This window comes from Pelobates fuscus, chromosome 1 (assembly GCF_036172605.1).
Source record: "Pelobates fuscus isolate aPelFus1 chromosome 1, aPelFus1.pri, whole genome shotgun sequence".
Lineage (NCBI taxonomy): Eukaryota > Metazoa > Chordata > Amphibia > Anura > Pelobatidae > Pelobates > Pelobates fuscus.
In genome coordinates, this window is record NC_086317.1 from 27203124 (window position 1) to 27225604 (window position 22481).

Below are 22481 nucleotides of genomic sequence, written 5' to 3' on the forward strand. Positions count from 1 at the left end.
TTAGAGCAGCATGGCACAAAGACATAGGCATGGAATTCTCAGACGACCAATGGTCCCGGGCCTTCACTGCCCATAAAGGCAGGTCTCGCTGCTCATCCCATCTAGAACTCATGCGCAAATTACAGTATAGATGGTATCTAGTGCCAACTAGATTGGCGCACATACACCCCGACTCCCCCAAAACATGTTGGAGATGCTTAACAGAGGAGGGCACCATGCTCCACACTTGGTGGACTTGCCCGACCATTAGGGAATACTGGAGGAGAGTAGAAGAGACGATACAGGGTGCACTGCGAATCAAATTTAAGCTAAGACCGGAATGCGCCCTACTATTCATGACACTCGAAACCTACACAAAAACACAAGCCAGCCTAATGTTTCACATATTGATAGCGGCCACCCTCCTAATAGCAAGGAGATGGAAACAAACACGAACACCCAAATGGAATGACCTGATACAACAAGTATCACTTAACTTGACTTATGAAATAGGGACTAACCAGCAGTCCCAAATAGAAAAACACATCATACAAGCTAGACAAGAATGGGAGGTCTTTGTGGAGAAGCTAGGAATAGTGGATGAGCTTGAGTCATAAATAATAGATAATATTTAAAAAAAAAAGGAAAAACTCAATAGTAAGGGGTAATCTTAGTAACAGGAGGGGTAAGAAGAGCAATGATACCGGAGAGGCAGGATAGAGGTTTACGGAACACACCCACTACTACACCTGATCCAGGGTAATGGAGAACTCGAACCCACATTGTACATAGTTGAGGGGATTCAGGCCTAAATACCACGAAGAAACAACGAACACGGCAAGGTAGCCGGAGCTTCGTAAATTCGAAGAAGGGCTCATGGAATCCCCCCCCCCCTACCCTTCTATCTTCTACCCCACCCACACCCCCATGTCAGAAAACCCCATGTCCCCCCTCCCGGAACTACAAGCAACATATACGTTCACCAACGAACGAACGAGATTAGACATCGCAATTGGCGTAAGCAACACAGTAATGACAAGTAGCTGCTAAAACTCAGTGAGATCAATGCAAAAGTGTACCACAGTCGGGATAGATATCAGGTAGACTCAATAATCAGCAGCTGGTCCAAGGCAAATCAACTGACAAATCTTAAAATGTATAATGTAACCTTTGTATGTATATGTCCGATGCAACGTGTATGATACCCTAGGATATACTCCAAAATGCACAAAGTGTTGTGATGACTCTCATTGTCGAATTAAGCAATGTAAATAGCACCAACCTTATTGTACATATTGTAAAATTGTAATACTGTACCAGGTGAACCAAGTCGATTACTAACGAATGCTAGCAATGAGACAAATGTGATTCCCTTCCCCCCCTTCTTTTCTCTTCTGTATCCCTTGTTGAGAATTACGACAAAATAAAAATTGTCAAATTGAAAAAAAAAAATATCAGGAAGTATTACTTTACTGAGAGGGTAGTGGATGCATGGAATAGCCTTCCAGCTGAAGTGGTAGAGGTTAACAAAGTGAGGGAGTTTAAGCATGCGTGGGATAGGCATAAGGCTATCCTAACTATAAGATAAGGCCAGGGACTAATGAAAGTATTTAAAAAATTGGGCAGACTAGATGGGCCGAATGGTTCTTATCTGCCGTCACATTCTATGTGTCCATTGTATTTCTCTACATTTTGAAGCGCCATATTGAGATATATACATAAATATTTACAAAGCGTGCATATAATTGCATAGCCTAAAATGGTTCGCCACATCTCTCATTAATTGGTGGATTTGACTTGTTGCTTTGTGTATAAAATTGGGCTTACAGCAATACAACCTGCAGAGCGCCCAGAGTTTTCTTTGCTCAACACAAATAATGAAGTGACACGCCAGAGCAAAATCCCAGACAGAGAAACAGGGGTGTAACAAAACCCTACCCTATGCCTGGGAACATCTGCTATTACCGGCCCTTTAAGAGTCAGCCGGGCACCTACACAGGAACAGAGACATGGGATTATAACGATATATATTATTCATCCAGAAAAAGATATCAAACTGGATATAAATTGAAGAGGCTTACCTGCTTTCATGGGGATGCTTCTTTAAAGCAGTTCGTGCCTTTTATAACATTCGCTTAATTGTGAGACCCAGACAATATGGACCCAGCATTCATCATACGAATGCAAACTACCGAACACAGGACCACCCTGCTACCTAATTATGTGGTAATTTACCTCCCTGATCGGCACATCCAGTCTTTATGGGAAACGCACAAACGCTTTGTTTAAGTTCCTGGGTTGCCGCCATTTCGGGACTTTTACACGTGGCCGCGGCCAATCCTGAACAGCGGTGTTTTGCCGTCGAGTGTCTGGAACTAAAATCGGACACTCGAGTAGGCGAACACCGCTGAAACCTCCATGGCACCGGAAATTTGTGCCAAAACTACCGACCGTCCTGCCTTTCGGTAGAAAGACTAAGCAGCATATGGGGATTCTGACGAACACCAAGATACCCACGGATGGCAAGCTTTTCGGGACTTTTTAACGCACGAACGAGGACCGACCGCGGGGCCAAAACTCATGGAACTATTTTCGTCTAGTGTGCCTGTGCAGTCGGTCAAAACTTTAAAGCTCCATAACTCCTGAACCCGTTAACCGAATGGGATGATTTTTAAATATGTTGCTCCCCCAGATCAGGGCTATCTGGGGATATTGGATTTAGGAATGTACCCCAGATATTTGGGGTACATCCAAAACTAGGGTAAAAATTTATCCTTGTTAATTATGTTAAAGGTTTATCTGAGATGAGGAGATGTGTGGGTTGTACCTTATATGTTATTGGTTACTATGTTAATTATGTTGGTGTCTTCCTTGCATGGGCAGCATCACATAAAAGGAGAATGCATGCCATTAAAATTCACTTCTTCCTGACCCTTCAAAACGTAGCCTTGTCTCGTTCTTGGAAGGGGATTTACAGCATTACCACCTGACTCTTTTAATAGCTATGCCTGACTCTTCTCTTGGATCTCGTGAATGGGAATAAGCAACTCCACTACTACACAGCAACTTGCCGGGAAAAAGGACGTCTCCAACGGCTGATACCCTCTTACTAACTGGGTAGCCGTTACAAGGGGTTCAATGATTCACTGTCCGTCTGGGTCAGTTGGGAGGTATTCATTCAGCGATATTTCATTGTAACAATTTAACCACCATACCAGTGTATGTTATTTGGGCACAGCATTTCTGAGTCAATCTTCAAACCGTGACCTTACTCCGATGAATATTGCTCATGAGTTTGCAAGCAGCTCCTTGTAGTAGACCAGTGTTGGAGTCCAAGTTGTATACATACAGATGTAATGGGTTAATTTATTCATTGTTAATGAAAACCATAATGCGCCTTGTTAATGAAGCCTTTGCATCCATTAGGCTAGTGCTATAAGTCATATGTACTAAATAAATCTCCTTCACTTCTAGTTGGGTGCGAGAGCTTATTATAGCACAGCTTTGTTTCTTTTTAACTTGACATAACATTATTTAAGCTATTAAAGAGACAGTCTGGCTTTTCTAGTGGAAGTGAAAGGAGAAATTGAAGTGGAGGCATCTGGTGACAGTGAGATCAGGAGATGCTAGATTGTCTCACAAACCAAATGTGATTATTAGATTATCGAGAGATGAAATGTAGAGTGATGAAAAGAGAAGATGAAGGAGTAGAATTTATGTGATGCCAGCGAAGGAGGGATAGAACTCCAGAAGTGGTTTGGATGCAGTGGTCCTGCCCCGTTAACCCTGCATTATAAAACATTGCTATTTTGTAGAAACGCCGATGTTTCGATTGCAGGATTAATATATCTTTAGTGGCCGTCTTTCAGACAGTGTGGTGAGGGCAGAAAGGTATGTAAAACATTTTTTTTTTTTTTACTACAGACAGTGGAAGCCGGCACCTAAACATAGAGTAGAAGACTTTAACGTTGGGATTCCTAATGCTATAGTGCTCCTTTAATACAATCATTTCATTGCTTAGCTGCTCCTGCATCTTGGCAGCTGAAAACAGTACAATTTCTGAGAATTGTAGAAAAAAATAATAATTAAGGGACACATCTGACACAGTTGCAACATAAAATAATGTGAAAACAATTATGAGGTCTGAATACTTTCTGAATGCGCTGTATACGTTTAGCTATTATTTTGTATGTAAGTGCTCCTTAATGGGTACCTATAGTCCTGGAGATAAGTTGTTATTTAGGGGCCTTTAGGTTCCCTTCTGTCTACCCTCATCATAATTAACATTTCCAGCGCTGGGACGCCTCTGCTGCAGCTCCTCCTCCAGTGATGTCATCATTCATGCTGACATCACCTGCCATCTCCTCCAATCCATTTCTTCTCATAGCGAAGCAGTAGATTGGATGTACACATGCGCGGCCAACGCCGTGCTCATCCAATCAAATGCTTTCAGCCTTACTGGGTCTGGAGGAGGAAGTGACTCTAGTGGCTGTCAGTGATGAAGAGAGTCACCAGTGATGGATTTAACCCTACAACGTGATGCATTTAACCCTGCAAACTGCCGTGGTTTGCATTGCAGTGTTAAAACAGCAGGACCACTGCACCCTGGCCAGATCATTCTGGGTGACTATAGTGGTCCTTTAAGCATTCCTGTATTTATGTCTTCGTACAGGTGAGAACTTGCTTACCGCTGTCTGCTCTCAGTGTGTTCTTTTGCCTACATTGTTTTCTGTGTAGTGGGTCCTTGCCTTGTCAACACTATGTAAATAAAGAGGCATGTACAGGACGGTTTATTATTATTTGCATTCTTCATGCAAACTTTATTTAAATGCCATGTTTTCGTTAAACCGTTTACTGGAATCTGTGCATGTAAGAACTTATCTTATCGATGCTGCATGGTATTTCTAGGCCTTGCTGCCGTCTGTATTTCATGCTTCGTTGCACCCAGACCGATTTTAAAAAGGACTGAACTCAGTCATTCTTTGATCCGGAATTTGTTAGATGAACTTAGTGAATTGTGTAATCTTTCAATAGCAATAAAATAAAATGCAAGTGCAGAAACAAAACAGAGAAAGGACATTTAGGGTGGGAACTCTCACTTCCCAGAATTGGGAGTGTCAATGTTCTGTTTATTTATTCCCTTCATTTAACATGTAGGTGTTTTATGAGATCTGAAAAAAAAATTTAAATGTAAAATTCCACACTGCTCTATTTACCTCTAGCTTAGTACTGGGCACCTCCATCATAGCTTCTTGTCATTCATTGTTATCATTGATTTATTACTGGTATTTATTGAAGGTTGGAAGTTGGCGAATGTTGTGCCCAATCACAAGAAAGGTAGTAGGGAGGAGTCGGGAAACTATAGGCCACTAAGCCTTACTTCAGTAGTGGGGAAAGTGATGGAAACCATGTTAAAGGATAGGATCGTTGAACATCTAAAAAGACGTGGATTTCAAGATCAGAGACAACATGGGTTTACTTCAGGGAGATCCTGCCAAACTAATCTTATTGATTTTTTTGATTGGGTAACTAAAATTATAGATCAGGGTGGTGCAGTAGACATTGCTTACCTAGATTTCAGTAAGGCTTTTGACACTGTTGCACATAGAAGGCTTATCAATAAACTGCAATCTTTAGGTTTGGATTCCAATATTGTTGAATGGGTAAGGCAGTGGCTGAGTGACAGGCAACAGACGGTTGTAGTCAATGGAGTAGATTTGAAGCATGGGCTTGTCACCAGTGGGGTACTTCAGGGATCTGTACTTGGACTTGTGGCGAAACCAACTTCGCCACTGTGAACTGGAGAAGCCTGGTTGCTAGCCTCCTGCCCTGCGACTATGGCCCCTGGACATATTGTATTGGAAAAACTATATTGGGGCATGTAATAATGTATATTACTGCTACTGGGCCTTTAAGGGCCATCCGTGGATCTATGGGGACTTTTGGGATACTGTACCTTTAAGACTGTGGAGCGTAGTACAGTAATCCTACCTTTAATACTTTAATGTCATGTATGTATTTTTGTATGCAGTTAACCTGGGTTATATATATATGCAGCATTCATCTGATTGTTCGGTAGAATCACTCCATTCATTATATTGAGTGAAACTACCGAACAACCAGACCACCCAGGAATAAGTGTGCCTCCAATTACCGGTTGCAACAATGTTGCAAACAGGTAATTGGCAATCCATGTAATGTATGCTTTGTCCTCTGGGTGGCCGCCATTCGGGAAACAAACACGTGGCGGCGGCCATCTTAAACTACCGAACAGCGGTGTTTTGCCGTCGAGTGTCTGGAACTGAAATCGGACACTCGACTAGGCAAACACCGCTGAGACCTCCAGACTTCCAGGATTTCGTGGGGAAACTACCGAACGGCCCGCCGTTCGGTAGAAAGAAACGTACGAACTAGGGGATTCATGCGAATCCCCCTTAGTCTCTATAACACCAGTAATTCGTCTGTTTCATTCACTTGTTTGTGACCGACCGCAGGGCCAAAATGCATGGAACTGTTTTCGGATACTTTACCCATGCGGTCGGTCAAATCTTTGGAACCTCATATTTCCCTAACCATTCATCCGAATGACCTGATTCTTGCATATGTTGTCCCCCTGAATAAGGGCTATCAGGGGATACCTGTTTTGGAGGTGTAGCATATGTATTTGGGGTACATCCAGGAATTGGGGAAAAGGGTGTACGGTATAATTATATTAAGTGCTAATCTAAGGGGAGGAAATGTGTGGGAGGTACATCCCTGTGATTGGTTAATTTCATCCTCCCCCTGGGAGTGTCCTGTATGTACTTGTTTGTAATAAAAGCCAGACTGGGTGTCCCAGTCCAGAGTTCCTGTTTAACCCTCAAAATTAAGTGTCGTCTCGTTCTTGGGGGGAATTGGATTGTAAGCTGACTGCCAAGAGTGTAAGCGGCTTGTATGCTTTTCTTGTTCAGCTGTTCCAGTTCGGAGTGTTATTTCGTATCCAGATCGGGAGTTTGGTGTTCTGCAGTATCTGTGCCTGTCTCTAGCAAAGGGGATTATCGCCTAAACGGATTTTTCCCCTTTTATGCTGGTCCGTTACAGGACTCATTCTCTTTAATATTTTTATTAGTGATATTGCAGAAGGTCTTGATGGTAAGGTATGTCTTTTTGCTGATGATAGTAAGATTTGTAACAGGGTTGATGTTCCAGGAGGTATAAGCCAAATGACAAATGATTTAGGTAAACTAGAAAAATGGTCAGAGTTGTGGCAACTGACATTTAATGTGGATAAGTGCAAGATAATGCATCTTGGACGTAAAAACCCAAGGGTAGAGTACAAAATATTTGATAGAGTCCTAACCTCAACATCTGAGGAAAGGGATTTAGGGGTGATTATTTCTGATGACTTAAAGGTAGGCAGACAATGTAATAGAGCAGCAGGAAATGCTAGCAGAATGCTTGGTTGTATAGGGAGAGGTATTAGCAGCAGAAAGAGGGAAGTGCTCATGCCATTGTACAGAACACTGGTGAAACCTCACTTGGAGTATTGTACGCAGTATTGGAGACCGTATCTCCACAAGGATTTTGATATTTTAGAGAGAGTTCAGAGAAGGGCTACTAAACGGATTCGTGGATTGGTTAAAGGTTCTTAACATGTATAGCTTGGAGGAAAGATGAGACAGGGGGGATATGATAGAAACATTTAAATACATAAAGGGAATCAACACAGTAAAGGAGGAGACTATATTTAATAAAAGAAAAAAAAAACTGCCACAACAAGCGGGTATAGTCTTAAATTAGAGAGGGCCCTGCCCGTAAACTGAGATCTAGCTATTGAATATCTTTTATACAAAGTGCTTAGCCTCTTTTTATCATGGACACAATGTTTATCTTTCTCCTTCTCATTTGCAATGTATGCCTTGGCTGTGCCAGGACTTAGCTGGATTGTGATATAATTGCCAAATCCATAATATATATTTAAAAGAAAACCGAACATTACATGAAAAAAGTTTAAATGCCTTCTGTGTTTTTTTGTTTTTTTTCTGTAACAATTTTTACTTATGTAATGAAGAAAGAACGTCCATTTCAAATGTCAGTAGCAAAATAAGACATTGCAATGAAATCTTACGGTTACCTAAAATGACAATTGCAACATTAAAGGGAAACTCCAGTGCCAGGAAAACGATCAGTTTTCCTGGCACTGGAGGGTCCCTCTCCCTCCCACCCACCAATCCCCAGTTACTGAAGGGGTAAAAACCCCTTCAGTCACTTACCTGTGGCAGCGGCGATGTCCCTCGCCGCTGTCTCCTCCTCCGCGCCGCTCCTCCTACTGGCTCCGTCGGCCGGCGGGTGAGACTGATCCCGCCCACCGGCCGAGGAGACCTAATGTGCATGCGCGCCAATTCCGTGCATGCGCATTAGGTCTCCCCATAGAGACCCAATGCTTTCCTATGGGGATTTGAGCGATGCTGGAGGTCCTCACACAGCGTGAGGACATCCAGCGACGCTCTAGCACAGGTTTCCTGTGCTATGGACCAGGAAGAGACCTGTAGTGGCTGTCTAATAGACAGAGTTAACCCTGCAAGGTAATTATTGCAGTTTTTAAAAAACTGCAATAATTACACTTACAGGGTTAGGAGTAGTGGGAATTGGCACCCAGACCACTCCAATGAGCAGAAGTGGTCTGGGTGCCTGGAGTGTCCCTTTAATGAGCACATTTTCCATACAACATTATCACTGTGAGAGAGCGCTTTAGCATGAGGTCAATTTAAAAAAAAAAAAATTAAAAAAATTAAAAAGAGGGGGCGCGCTGGATGGGAATCCTATTTCTTTTCCATGAGATCTGTATAATTCTAAAATAAGTTACAGGTGATGTTCAACGTTTTTATTCAATAGTGAAAAGTGAAGTTTTCCCTTTAACATCAGCCTTATTTTGCTCATATGAAATTCTAGTATGTACCGTATTTCCTTACAAAATGCACGTGTTGGTCTGTATGTTAATCAGTGTTTTTCTTTCCCAGGGTTCTCTGCGACTGGCATTTGAAGTGGAAAGTACCCAGCGTCCTCTCGACTTGTCAGTAAAACAAGTGGAAAGTGTGGCAAAAGCCGAACGCTTGAAGGTGAGGATCCATGATTGTGTATTTATTATAACTTTGATCACACACAGGACACTGCTGCAGGTTCTAGCAGGCAATTAACAGGAACTAACGTCTAAATTAACTACACTGTGCAGTAAGGGAAACCTAAAAATACCATAATTCTAGAAAGGAGTTAAAGTAATCGTGCCTGGTGAGAGTGGATAAAGCGTTTTGTGGAAGCGAAAGTTAGTAGCAGACAGATTTTCAGAATATTCAATAAAAATCAGAGGAGTATTTTGTAGGGCGTGTTATATATATATTCGCACGCGCAGAGGTATATTTGTTCCCAGGTGAAAATCTCTTAAACCTAAAATAAAAATACATATTACCCGGAGCCACATTGCTTCTAGTTATTATTTTTTATTAGATAATAAACTGACGGGGTGATTGATGTGTTTAAATGCAATGTGTGATGGTTTAATGAGCTGGGGTGGATCCTATATTCTGTGAGTTATGAGTGTATCACGCATGGAAGCTGGAATGGTGCCATCTCACTTTAATTTTGCGCTTCGGTTAGTCGCATCTCGTTGAGGAGCTTGATTAGGCTATTTCCCAAGTCACTAATCACCCATCTGCTGCTGAAACGAGACGCCGCTGTTCCTTTGGACCCCTGTAAGTGGATTATCTTTGTACTTTCAGGAGCATCCGGCTGGGATTCACATTAACCCTGAAACGCCTTCCTTTTAAAGATTGCTGATGTGTTACTTTCTCGGCCTTCTGTACGTCCTTAGTGAACAGTCTATTGTTTCAATTTGGAATGTTGAAAACAAAAATATTGGCCCTGATCTCAGTCCAGTACTGGTGTAATCTAAACGCCTGCTATTGTGCAACTGTTTTCAACACATTCACAATTCAAAGATCTCTCATTTGTTTTCTGCCAATATTGACACCAATGTCTGAAATTATTGTTGACATAAAACTGGGCTTAAGTTCAGTTGTCACCATCATTGATTACGCAATCTTGAGAATCTTTAAGCAGTTAAACCTTCGGGTTTCGATGTCCGTTTCCACTACATACGTTTGGGAGCTGGAACTAGTGGAGTTAAGTGATTTTAATTTCATAGTTTTAATGATGATCTGTGCTGTGTTGAGAAGAGGTTCAGGCTTGACAAAGACCCAATCTTGGGTCGAAACGTTACAGTGTTCCTTTTGTTCAAATAAATGTGCCTGAAGCTATTGGAGTACCCGGACCTCTTCTTTATTACCGATATTTTTGATTGTTGGGGTTGTGCTGGCCCATGGTCTGGTTTAGCACCCTTGGCTTATGTGGATTGGGTGTAGCTCCTAATTGGTATATTGTGATTCACTGTAATGTGACAATGTAACATTTTGGATTTCCGTAATGCTGATATTGCTTTAAACAGACATTGGGAGTCTCCTGCAAAAACATTGAGTGTCCCAGTTCTTTGACTCCGAGGGTTATCAACACACTGTTTTTATGGAGCAATGGTCGGAAATATGTATCACACCTTAATTTTATTCTTGAGCAATGAGCCAAGTTGATCTAATAGAATGTTGCATTTGCATTTTGACTTGATTTGACCTTTTAAAGAAGAATTCATTGTTTGTTTTAAAGTGCACTCGTCTTGACAAGCATGACGTTGTGTCAATCTAACGAGAGTGACACTTCACCTCTGCATTGTAATGGCACAATTACTGCCAAATGTTTAGATAAAACCTCTTTAGTCTTTACTGCTGACGAGCCATTATATCTTGCAAAATAAACAAGTCTTCGGGTAGGTGTGTGTGTGATAATCTAGACAGAGAGAGATAGTTGGGTGTCTTTATGTATAATAGATTAAAATAAATATATGTATACAAGTCTTTTATTCTGTATATTTGATGTAAATTCCGGTTGCACACTTTATAGATTAAACCTGTACCTACCTGCAAACCCCCAGCAGTTTATATATGTTGTAGATTCATCTTGCATGAGGAGGTAGAGATCTGTAAATACAGCACACTATAGTAGCTACGGTGCCAAGATTTTCTTGGTCCCCGTCCCACCCCCATTGTAAGTAGTCAAAACATTTTTGAATGGTTCGACTTTTTAGCTGGGGTCTGCTGAGAACTGCATCCCACCTTTACTCCCTTTCGAAGTCCATCGATGCTGGCTTTAGCTCATTGACTGAGAACAAAAAACTGATGCTCTTGTGCTGCAGTGGTTGTGGTGCATGGTGTGGTTCTTAATGCTTTTTATGGGAATACAGAATTGTTTAATGGAGATTTGTCTTATTAATACTTAAAAAATATAAATAAAATAAAGATTATTCTTACTACATAACCTGTATCTCTACTGATAGTTAATCCACCTTTGCTCCTTGTTTCTACAGGTTGTGTCATGCACTGTGACTGGGGACTCTATACAGTTTGCTGTGCGCGTCACTCGCAGTATCCCTGCCAACTCTGGGTGCCAGGTGTACAGCGTGCGGATTACCCCTCTTCAGCTGAGTGTGAGTCTGACTCGCCAAACTTTCATTCAAATAACCGCATCTCTATTCTATCTGCCAAGATTACTCCCCCTTGTGTTAAAACTGTAGCATGATATATTATGTTTCAATTTTGTACTCTCTTTATTGGTTTTCATTCTTTTAGGACTCGCTTCTAATCACTATTTACCAACTTTATTTTTGATTGTATATGTGGTATTTGGTATATTTTACTCTTCTAACATGATTTACAAAAACAACATTAATTTGCAAAAGGAAAAAAAAACACAAACAGAAATGTGATAATACTTTCAACAAGTATTGAAAGTAAAAGTTTTTTTATGAAGTATATGTAAAAAAAAAAAGATAAAAACTTATCCCTTCTTTTATTACATTATGGTATCCTTCAGCCATATATGTGTACCTTTGGTTGGACAGTGAATTCAGACAGTGAGTCTCTATGGTTTACCTAGCTTCACTCCCTGCACAGAGAGTTTGTCCGTTTTCAACCGCTGTCTGACCAAGGGTGCATGTATATGGCTGAAGGATCCTGTCATACACTAAATTTAGAGAGGCGTTTTTCATCTATTTTTACCTTCCAATGGATGAAAAGATTATTATATTAATATTTTTGAGGTGGCAGTTGTCCTTTAAGTGCATTTGATTTTTGGCCTCTTTTATGCTATTTTTTTATGTTATGTTTTTCTCAATATTCAAAGCTCTTCGATCACTTCGTTTTTGAATGGAATACCATCAGTGTGACTCGCCCAACAACTTCCTGATTAGAAGTACTCAGAATATGTACACATTTTAGCCAAAATATTGGTGTGAGCTAAGTCGCTTACTTTGATTGACTGTGGGGTGGAGTCATGTCAGGAACTCGGCTCACACTGATTTCTCGTTGGCTGAGCTGTGTACATACTCAGAGAACTTCTAATCAGGAAATTGTTTTGTGTGAAGAGGAGGCGTGGCCAAAGGAGAAGGGTTACGCTGCAGAAAGCAAGAGATTTGAACAGAATTTTTTTTATTTTTTTTTAAATTGTGGTTTTCTGTTTATGTTAGGAGTGAGTCCACCGGTTATATTGTAGCTATTTTTCTGATTTGATTTTACTCATCTGACAGCTGGAACTCCGCATGAAAGAGGACAATGGTGGGAACATTCGAGTCTCCTGGTCTATGGGGAGTTTCTCAGGCCTCGATCTTCAGGTTCAACCAAAAACTAAGCAGGAGGTCAGTGTGTAAGTCGCTTGCTTGTCACTCTTATTTACATAGATTACATAAGTTCATTGTTGGCTGCGTAGTTTGTGCTTTCCCGCAGTGTCTGAAGGGTTAAAAGAACACAATCGTGTCAGGAATCCAAACATGTTTTCCTGACACTGTAGTTATAATAGTGCCATTTAGGTGGTCTCATAAGATTCTAACACAATAGTCCGTAGAATAAACTGTCATTACTATAGTGATTGTAGTGTTCCTTTAAATACTTTACCTGCCAATAGGACAGTTCCGCCGGAAGAGTTGAAAGGTCAACCTGCTGTAAATACATGCCAGGCTGCCTGTAAATCCCTCAAGCCAACCCACTGAGGCAGGGCATGCAGGGAGCACTGTTTCAGTACCTTTGGCATAGCGCAAGCGCGTCTAATGATGTGCTTGTGCCTTTTGGTAACAGTTCCTTGGTGTCCCTAAAAGGGGGTCAAGATGGCAGGGCGGGAAAATCAGGGCTGCACACCTAAATCGGGACAGTTGGGAGGCATGCTGTAGTGACATAAATAACAATGGTGTATCGAACTAGATTTACCTAAGTTTACCTGTCGTGCTAAAAATTTTCACATGTGTATGTGTTCTGAAATATTCAAGTTGTTTATTGGTGACAATACATTTTATAGAGAGGCTGAAGAGAAGGACAGGAAAACCATGTTTCAAATTATTAGATGCTTGGTCATTTGAGCAAATGAGAAGCCAATCAGTATACAGCTAAAATTCCCATCCTTGTCAGTGATCAGAATAGAACGTTAAATGTAAACATATTCCAGTATTCATGTTGCATGCATTGCGCATATAATATTCAGTGTTGCTAAATGTTCTTTCATATAACTTGAACTTAAAGGAACACTATACAAACATGTATACCTGACCCTTTTGTGTTAAAACCACCATCTTGCCTCCCTAAATATAGTCAAATCTTACTTATATTTAAGTCTGAAGCTGCTCGCACTGCCCCCATCTGCCTCTCACCCGCCTGCTGTCTGCTGACATCATCAGAAGTGGTGGTCTGAGCCAATCACAATGCATCCCCATAGGATTGGCTAAAACTGTCAAGAAGGCAGATCGGGGCAGAGCCAGCACAAGTCAAACACCGCCCTGGCCAATCATCATCTCCTTAGAGACATACATTGAATCTATGAGGAAAGTTCAGTGTCTGCATGCAGAGGGTGAAGACACTGAATGGCAGTTTTGCATATTGTGCAGAACTGTACCTCTAGTAGCCATCTGAGGAGTGGCCAGTGAAGTTATCATTAGGCTGTAATATAAACACTGCATTTTCCCTGAAAAGACAGTGTTTACAGCAAAAAGCCTGCAGGTAATGATTCTACTCACCAGAATAAATGCAATAAGCTGTAGTTGTTCTGATGACTATAGTGTCCCTTTAAACTGTTCCTCAAACATGTATTGTTTAGAGGAGAAATTTGTTGCAATAATCTATATCTCAGTTTTTCTGTAATTTCACTTTTTCCTAATTTCTGCAAAAGTACAGTTTTGCTTTTCACATTTGAGGAAGAAGTCCGTTTAGGATTTTAACTTATTCTTCCTATTTTCTTTCTTCTGATATTGCCAGACTCCAGGAACAGGGACAATTGTGGAAACTCTTGAAGATATCCTAAAAAATCTCATGGGAATTGTCCGACCATGTGTAGAATTAAACGCACGACCGACCGACCCTAAAGATCTGCAGGTATTTTTCATGCAATCTTCTTGATGTTGGGGTGAGGGGTACAATTGGAAGACACTAACGTGATATATTTTTGCTTAGTACATTTCTCCCTAGAATATTATTATTATTATTATTATTATTATTATTTATTTATTGCCTGGCTTACCTGCACTAATATTTCATACCCTACGTCTTATTTCATACCCTAGTGTCCTGTGAATTGCATTTAATCTAATCTCCTAATATCTTACCTTTTCTCAGCCACCAGTCAATACATTAAACGTGTTCCTTGGCTTTTGCTAAAGCTTTTCACATATCTGAAAACTGCTTTCAGCTTCTTTTACCTGTAAAGTAGCATAATAGCCCTTTCAATCGTTCTGGCAGGAGTAGCTACTTTGGAAGTAAAATTGATGCATGATGTTCCCTGGTTACTTTATGACCTTATATCCTGTGTTTATTTTACCATGAACCACAGACTGGATCATTCAGGGTTAATATGTATATGTTTATCATTATTATATGTATTCATATATTGGCATTTTGTTACCTTTGCTTCTCCATTCTTCATGTAATTGTGACTTTTTTTTATTTTGATTTTGGATCATTTTACACACTGCAGATAGTGGCAGACTCAATACATTGGGATTTGTGGTGTAATAAACAATCTGAATAGATGCATTTTTGCTCCTACACGGTTTAGGACGAAGCAAGAGGTTTATCAAAGTGATGATTTAGAAAAAGTAGAGGAAATTACTATACATGCCATTTTAAAAACAGATAATCAGTATTGGAACCTTCCACTGGTAATGGCTCCAGTTCTCTGATTACAGTAATGTAAAACAAATCCTCATCTGAAGAGTTTACAAAACCATAAATGAATAGTTAATAATTTTTTTTTTTTTTTTTAGCTTTTGTGCAATCTGGTTACACTTTTACCTATTTCCGAGCAATTATATCTGCATCATATCACACAAGAGTAGACCCTGATTTATCATTAAACAGTGATAAAAACAAATTGAAAATCGAATTACAAACTGTAAACTAAAATGTCCAACCTCTGAAATGTCCAACCTCTGTCTCTGCCTCTGCCTACATGTATTTTAATTCAGTTTACTAAGATTTGGTGTAAGTAAGTAAAATCCCCGATGTGTCTCTGTTGTACTACTTTGAACATGCAATATTTTTTATATATAACCCCATTGTGGCACACACAGCTGGGTTATTCATCAGCTTGGAAGCTGAACAGCTGAAAGGAATATCATATCACAAAATTCAGGTCAAAACTCTAAATTAGGTGAGAGTGATTTTTCTCTGTCTCTTATGACCTAAAGTTAGCATTTTCCTTAATCAATCTATGTTTTTTTAAAAAAAAAAATGAATGTTTCTAGCATGGAAAGTGAGCGAGTGATACTTCGGTTGAGATCATATTCATAAGTAAAATGGATTATTGACAAAAGCTACACTATTTTTTTTCAAAAATTTTTTTTTTAATTGGCTTATAAGTAAAAAAAAAAAGGGTTGTGAAGATCGAGGCAAACACATGCTGACTGGGCAGGGAATTTGAAGATCTCCGTGTGCAGGCAACTCACTATAGATTTTTTTTGTGTTTTATTTTCAGACAGTTTTTGGGTCCAGAGCCAACACTCAGATAATGTGTCCCCCTAAACCTCCAAGAGCCCACGAGTTGAAACTGCAGGTGAAGAATATCAGGGCGTCCTTGTCAGATGGCGGAAGTCTTTCCGGTAAAGTACTGGGATTGATAAACATTTAATGTAAATCTAGCACAGCTAAACTGTTAATTCTACATTATCATAGCGACCAAGATGGGGGCTTGGCACTAAGAAGAGCCCTGGTTTGTATTACTACATGATTTGATATTAAACTGGAGAATGGTACCCCGAGCTGTAGTAGTTATTAGCCAATGGACTACTGTTGTTTCACTTTGTTACTTCTACTGGGTTTACATTAGTCTGCTTCTTAGCAGCAGTGCAGTGGTTATAATGCCTAGTTTAATTTTGGAAACCTTAAAATCAAATTATTTATTCCCTGATTAACAAATAAGCGTAAGCTCTGGTTTACATGTGCATTGCTTTTTTTTGGTTCCGATATGGCAGTATCATGGTCCATGTTAGTTGATGCAAGAAGTGTTTGTGTGACAATTGATGTTATAGATTGCGTGTCTTGTTGGGTAATATGGTATAAATAAAGTTGTGTTTGTTTGTTTTTTTTTCTCTAGGGCTCTCGGGTATTGTGTGTACCGCACAGCTGAACGACCCTGCACAGAAAGTCAGAACAGCCACTGTAAATAACACTACAAGCCCATCGTGGGGCGAAGAGTTCTCATTGTAAGTATAGGGCAGACGTATTAAGGGGTTATTTTAATTCTGAAAGTGGACCAATCGGCATTAACATTCCATTGTATTCCATGGTGATTGCTAAACTTTAATGTGCACTCTAGACACCACTTCATCTAATAAAAGTATTTATGATGATTGGAATGGCATGGCGCCGGCACACTATTCGGTGTTATACTATTTGTTCAAAAGTTTAACACTGATTGAAGGTCCCTGGGCTCCTACACCCCAACCCCACAACAGAGTGCCACTTCAGAGAGTTTCATGTTTAAATAAAAAAAAAGTAGTTTGTGTTTACTTGATCCCAGGACAAGCATTACCAGCCATTCCTCCCCTGCATGACCCCAACATTTGTTTTTTAATTGTTTTGCTTTTCCGTGCAACTCATTTAATATGTCAAGCACACTGGTGACTTACCTACAATATAAAGTAATAGGCCAACTCACGTTGCTTACAATGCATGCTGGCTATCGTACAATGTTTGCTAAATAAATTCAGCTCTACCTTCAGCAATTTTTTTGCTCCAGGAAAATTAACTGTAAATTGAAATTGCCAGTAATTCAGTGAGTGACATATTCCAAATGAATATTAAATGCAAGTCCCAACCTGCTCTCCATCAGATATAGCACACTTAGAGACAAACCTGTATTGCACCTCCTGCTTTCATTCCTTGGTTTGCCCCCACACCCAGAGGATTACATGCTTTACTATAATCGCCTTTATTTACTTGTGCTGGGAAAATAAGCCATGTATTTACTACCATTTCAGATAAGTTGAAGTTGATAACCCAGCCACACTGCTTCACCATTGATCGTTCAATTAAATATGTAATATGTGTGTGTGTGTGTGTATATATATATATATATATATATATATATATATATCTCCTCCTGATTCAATTTTTTTTTGTATAAAACTGTTGGCAGAATTTTATTTAAAAAATAAAAGTTCAAGAGACACTATAGGCACCTAAACGGCTTTAGCTTGAGCTCACTGCTCAATTCTCTGCCATTTTGGAGTTAAAACCCCTTGTTTATGGGGGGAGGAGCCAAGCAGCGAACCTGAATGGCTGCATGTTGCCACAGCTCTGCACCAAACAGCTAATTTTAGACAAACCCGAGACCCCAAGGACCCCCACGGGCACCTGAACAGCTCCCCTGAGAAGCACTGACACAATGGGTCGAAAGTCCAAGAAGCGAAAGCCTGAAAAACCAGGGATGAGCATGAACATAGGAGATCTTTGGCGACAGGCTAACATTGCCATGGATCCCAAGATGGCCGCCTTTATGGACAACGGTTCAGACATCTCAGAGGATTTCTCCACCGAGGCAGCGGAGGAACAGATACCTGTACTGCTGTTACCCAGGTTGCCTCCTTTCTCATCAGACTCTGCCCCGGTTACCACAACGGTCATCAAGGAACTGCTGGCATGCCTCCAGCGCACAATACAGGCTGGTATGGCCCAGCTACGCCAAGACCTGCGTGGCCTGACGGGCCAACTAGAAACACTGAAACAAGACACCCACCAAAAACGCGCAGCACACAGGCGGTGGGCAAGCTACAGCAACAACAAGCCAATACTGAAATAAGAGTCGCTGCACTGGAAGGTCAAAAGCGAAGTTTAACCCCTTAAGGACACATGACATGTGTGACATGTCATGATTTCCTTTTATAATAAAAAATAATAATATATGACTCTGTCTCTGTCCCTGCTTCTCACTAGGTCTGGTATGGTTTTGGTATTATCTTCTATTTTGTATCTTTTTTTGTGGGTTTGGATTGTACTAGCATTATATTGGTTTGTTTACGCTACAGATTTTTTTCATTTACATATTACGCATTGTGCGGTTATATATGTCCAGAATTTTTTCTGGTAGATTTTTTTACAGCATTATGACTATGTATCTTTAGCTTCATATTTAAAGAGATATTGCAATAGTATGTACCCATGTAATAAAGATTTTTCTTGTACATAAATATTTATGGTTGTGCTCCTTACTCTATTCATATTCATGATTCCCTTTTATTCCAGAAGTTTGGTCCTTAAGGGGCTAAAGGACCACTATAGTGCCAGGAAAACAAACTCATTTTTCTGGTACTATAGGGTCATTTGGTCCCCCCCACCCTCAGGGCCCCCCTCCCTCAGGGCCCCCCTCCCGCTGGGCTTAAGGGGTTAAAACCGGGCTCCCTCTGTGCTGGGGAACTCTCCTCCCTCTGCCGATGTTAGATCCGAATGCTCATGTGCGGCAAGAGCTGCGTGCGCTTTCAAACCGCCCATAGGAAAGCATTACTCAATGCTTTCCTATGGATATCCCTTGTCTTCTTACTGTGATTTTCACAGTGAGAATCTCGGAAGCGTCTCTAGCGGCTGTCAGTGAGACAGCCACTAGAGGCTGGATTAACCCTCAGTGAAACATAGCAGTTTCTCTGAAACTGCTGTGTTTTCAGCTGCAGGGTTAAAACTAGAGAAACCTGGCACCCAGACCACTTAATTGAGCTGAAGTGGTCTGGGTGCCTATAGTGGTCCTTTAAATCTCAAAATAAAGGGAGGCCCCGAAGAAATATCTGACTCAGTACTACCACATCTGCTGAGAAGACTCCTGATGGCACTCCTACCGCCCAAACAGGCGAGGGCAGTGGAAACGGAGGGGGTATTCCGTTATCGAAGCCAGTCAAAGCACCATCCTTGACGCCCAGAGACCTGCTGATCCGGTTTCAAAGGAGCAGCGACAGGCAGGCGGTCATCAATGCAGTGCAGCACCATTCTCCATACTCGTTCGAGACCATGACACTCTCACACCGGCATGGAGTTGCACCCTCCAGCCCTTCACAGCCGCACTCTGATCGAACAACATCACCTACAGATGGTGAATACCCCGCACACTGCAAGTTCACCACAACGACACTATCTACCACATACAAGATCTTCAAGGTGCCAAGGGGCTCCAACACACCCTGGGTCTTCCACCGGACTCCTTGACTACCGCAGGGCCGACGGTACCCAAGGCCCCGACCCGGACCTAGAATCCTGCCACAGCGTTCCCATTTGTCCCCCAGAGGCCGGCAATGGACGCATATGCAGCCGTTCTCTCTTAAGCATTATATAGCAGCTAGCCATGTTTAACTGCGTACCCAGCAACATACAATCAGACACCTCACGAGGCTTATAGATGTGCACGAACCTGACCACACACCTTGAGCCCCCACTTATTCTATATACCTAGACCCAGGCCTACACCTTACTTCAGACAATACTGCAGCTCCTCAATACCTAATAGACTCCCCATGGCGTCGATAGTCCACACAACGAGCCACCGGCCGACTGTTCCCGCTTAAACTACGCAACCATGACTGTCACGGTCACCTGCAAAAAAATAAGGCACAGGCAGCCAACCTACTGAACACACAACAGTTCAAATCACCAAAACAGCCAGCCGGCACTAGCGTGGGCACACTCAGCCTCCTAGGAATGCACCTCTCCATAGGCACCCTTGAACCACCTACTGAGACAATGACACCACACAAATGTCTTGAATATCTCCTTAATGTACGACAATTGTTTAGTGTTATTTCGTTATTCCCTCCGATATTTTAACTAAGCATAAAATGTGTTCTATCAACATATAACCTCGTCACTGCAAATCACATCTTTTTCCTTTAAAAGCAAAAACCTGTTTACTTTGTTTATATTTATTCTTGCAAATTATGCAAGTTCAGCAAAGTGTTCAAACCCGTTATTATATGTTAGACAAGATCTGTCTCAGATAAGCTTGAGACCCCATTATAAAAATGTCAGTATGGTTATTATGACTCAATGACGCGTGTGCCTTATCTAGTAGAAGATATGTTGTTGTCACTCTCGATCAATTTTAACGGATATAGTTCCTGTATTGATAAGAAATCATAATTTACAACTTTTACGCAGGTATTTGAAATTCTCTGAATGAAGGAACACTCCAGGCACCAAAACGACTTCTTTTAAATGTATAAGGCACTCTTGCCTCAAAGGGTAAAACCAATCAAGCGGCTTAACCCCCAAGTTGTCTCCAGCTTTGGTCTCCACTCCTCCCTTGGTGGCTTCTGAATTGTGAGATTCAGGAAGTGCAGAGTGCTGCCGGCAGGGGTGCTGCTAATTGGTTAAGAGCAGTTGGCTTACACTCTTAGCCAATCAGTAACTCCCCGTTCACTTAACTGGCTTGCAAAAGGTACGTTTCTGGGGACTGCTTTCTTTTTTCCCCTCCAAATTTGACTGGGAACGACGGACTGCTTTAAACCAATCAATGGCTCCACTGCCCAGTGGCTTCCGGCTTCTAAATTTTGAGATTCAGTAAGCGCAGAGTGCCGCCGGGGGAAGGAGTTAAGACCAGCGCTGGAGACAACTTAGGGGTTAAATCCTTCGAGAACGGTTTAACCCTTTGAGGCAAGCGTGCCTCCAGGGCCCTTCTGGCACCAAAACAACCTAATTCAGATGAAGTTGTTTTGGTGCCTGGAGTGTCCCTTTAAGTTTAAACATCTCTGCTGGGTATTTCTTAATCCTACCATGGAAAGCCGTGTGTGAATGGGTTTCCATCATTAAGGATTCTTGGCTTTGACATCATGTAATGAGTGTTGGGAATTTCCATTCTGACATCTTAACACTATGGTGTGTAAATGTTTCTGGATTGGAAAACAAAGATTTTTTTTTTTATGTGAACTGCTGGCTGTTCCTGAACCAATTACCAAGGCAGAGGATGTAAGATGCCATATCAGGCCTTGTATGGACATTCATTTGGTTGCTTTCTACTAGGAGATGTCCTACATTCACGTAGAACACAAAGCACTAAGGAAATCTTTGTTTTGTTACTAAAACATTTCTGGAGGGCAAAACACACATCTCACAGTGCTGAGTGTTTTATATCAAATCGTAGTAAGTATTTATGCATTTGCTCCCACTGGAAGGCTAACCATTATATTCTCACTGATATCTACCATCCATTGTCAGTCCTGTGTATGAGATAAAAGAGCCTCTCCTTGGGCTATACTGCATCCCCTCCTGTGAGCTAAGCTGCCCTCATAGCAAAATCCAGTCTTTCTGCTTCAAGCAGAGAGTCAGTGTGTTCCATCTACTTTCTCTCTATCTCTTACATCACACGGGAGCTGGGAAGGTTCACTGTAAGGTACCAGGGGTGCTGGCTTGATTGAATTTTATTATATGTGTGTTTGATATCTAGCTTTTCCATGGGAATGTGCTTATTTTACAAGTGTGATGCGTTTTTCTGCTGTAGAGCTGACATGGGGTGTATATAAAGGGGGTGAATTGGTTGTGGCCACCTTGTGGTTGCACACTGTACCAATGCACGTAAAATGGGTGCTAACCTCTGGTGAAATAGCAGTTAGTAATTTACATAGCAAACAACACGGCAGCTGTCGTGGCGGTGAGCGTTGAAGATATTGCAGTTTTTTTTGGTAAGCTGCTTTATAGACAATGTGCAGTTTGTGATTCCCAGTTACTTACTATATGGTGCTTGTGATAACTGCGTCCTTTATAGAGGTTACATTTCACACTGATTTAATGTGAACGCATAAGAAAGTCTGTAACGTTTTCCTCCACTCTCGTTAAAGCTTACTTTTTGTGTTCTCGGACACCTGTGTTGCCCCAGCTGTTTTTTTGTTGTTTTTTTTTTACTGAAATTTC

At 41.2% G+C, this 22481-nt stretch overlaps 1 protein-coding gene across 3 annotated transcripts in view; it reads left to right on the plus strand.

Moving 5' to 3' along the window:
* The window catches only part of C2CD2 (C2 calcium dependent domain containing 2), an 85134-nt gene that overhangs the window by 43804 nt on the left and 18849 nt on the right, over positions 1 to 22481 (plus strand). For all 3 annotated transcript variants that reach the window (XM_063446979.1, XM_063446969.1, XM_063446988.1), the window contains exons 3-8: positions 8979 to 9077; positions 11429 to 11548; positions 12647 to 12754; positions 14358 to 14474; positions 16072 to 16195; positions 16690 to 16798. In XM_063446979.1, the coding sequence (XP_063303049.1) occupies positions 8979 to 9077; positions 11429 to 11548; positions 12647 to 12754; positions 14358 to 14474; positions 16072 to 16195; positions 16690 to 16798 (677 nt within the window). The remainder of the gene's footprint in view (positions 1 to 8978; positions 9078 to 11428; positions 11549 to 12646; positions 12755 to 14357; positions 14475 to 16071; positions 16196 to 16689; positions 16799 to 22481) is intronic.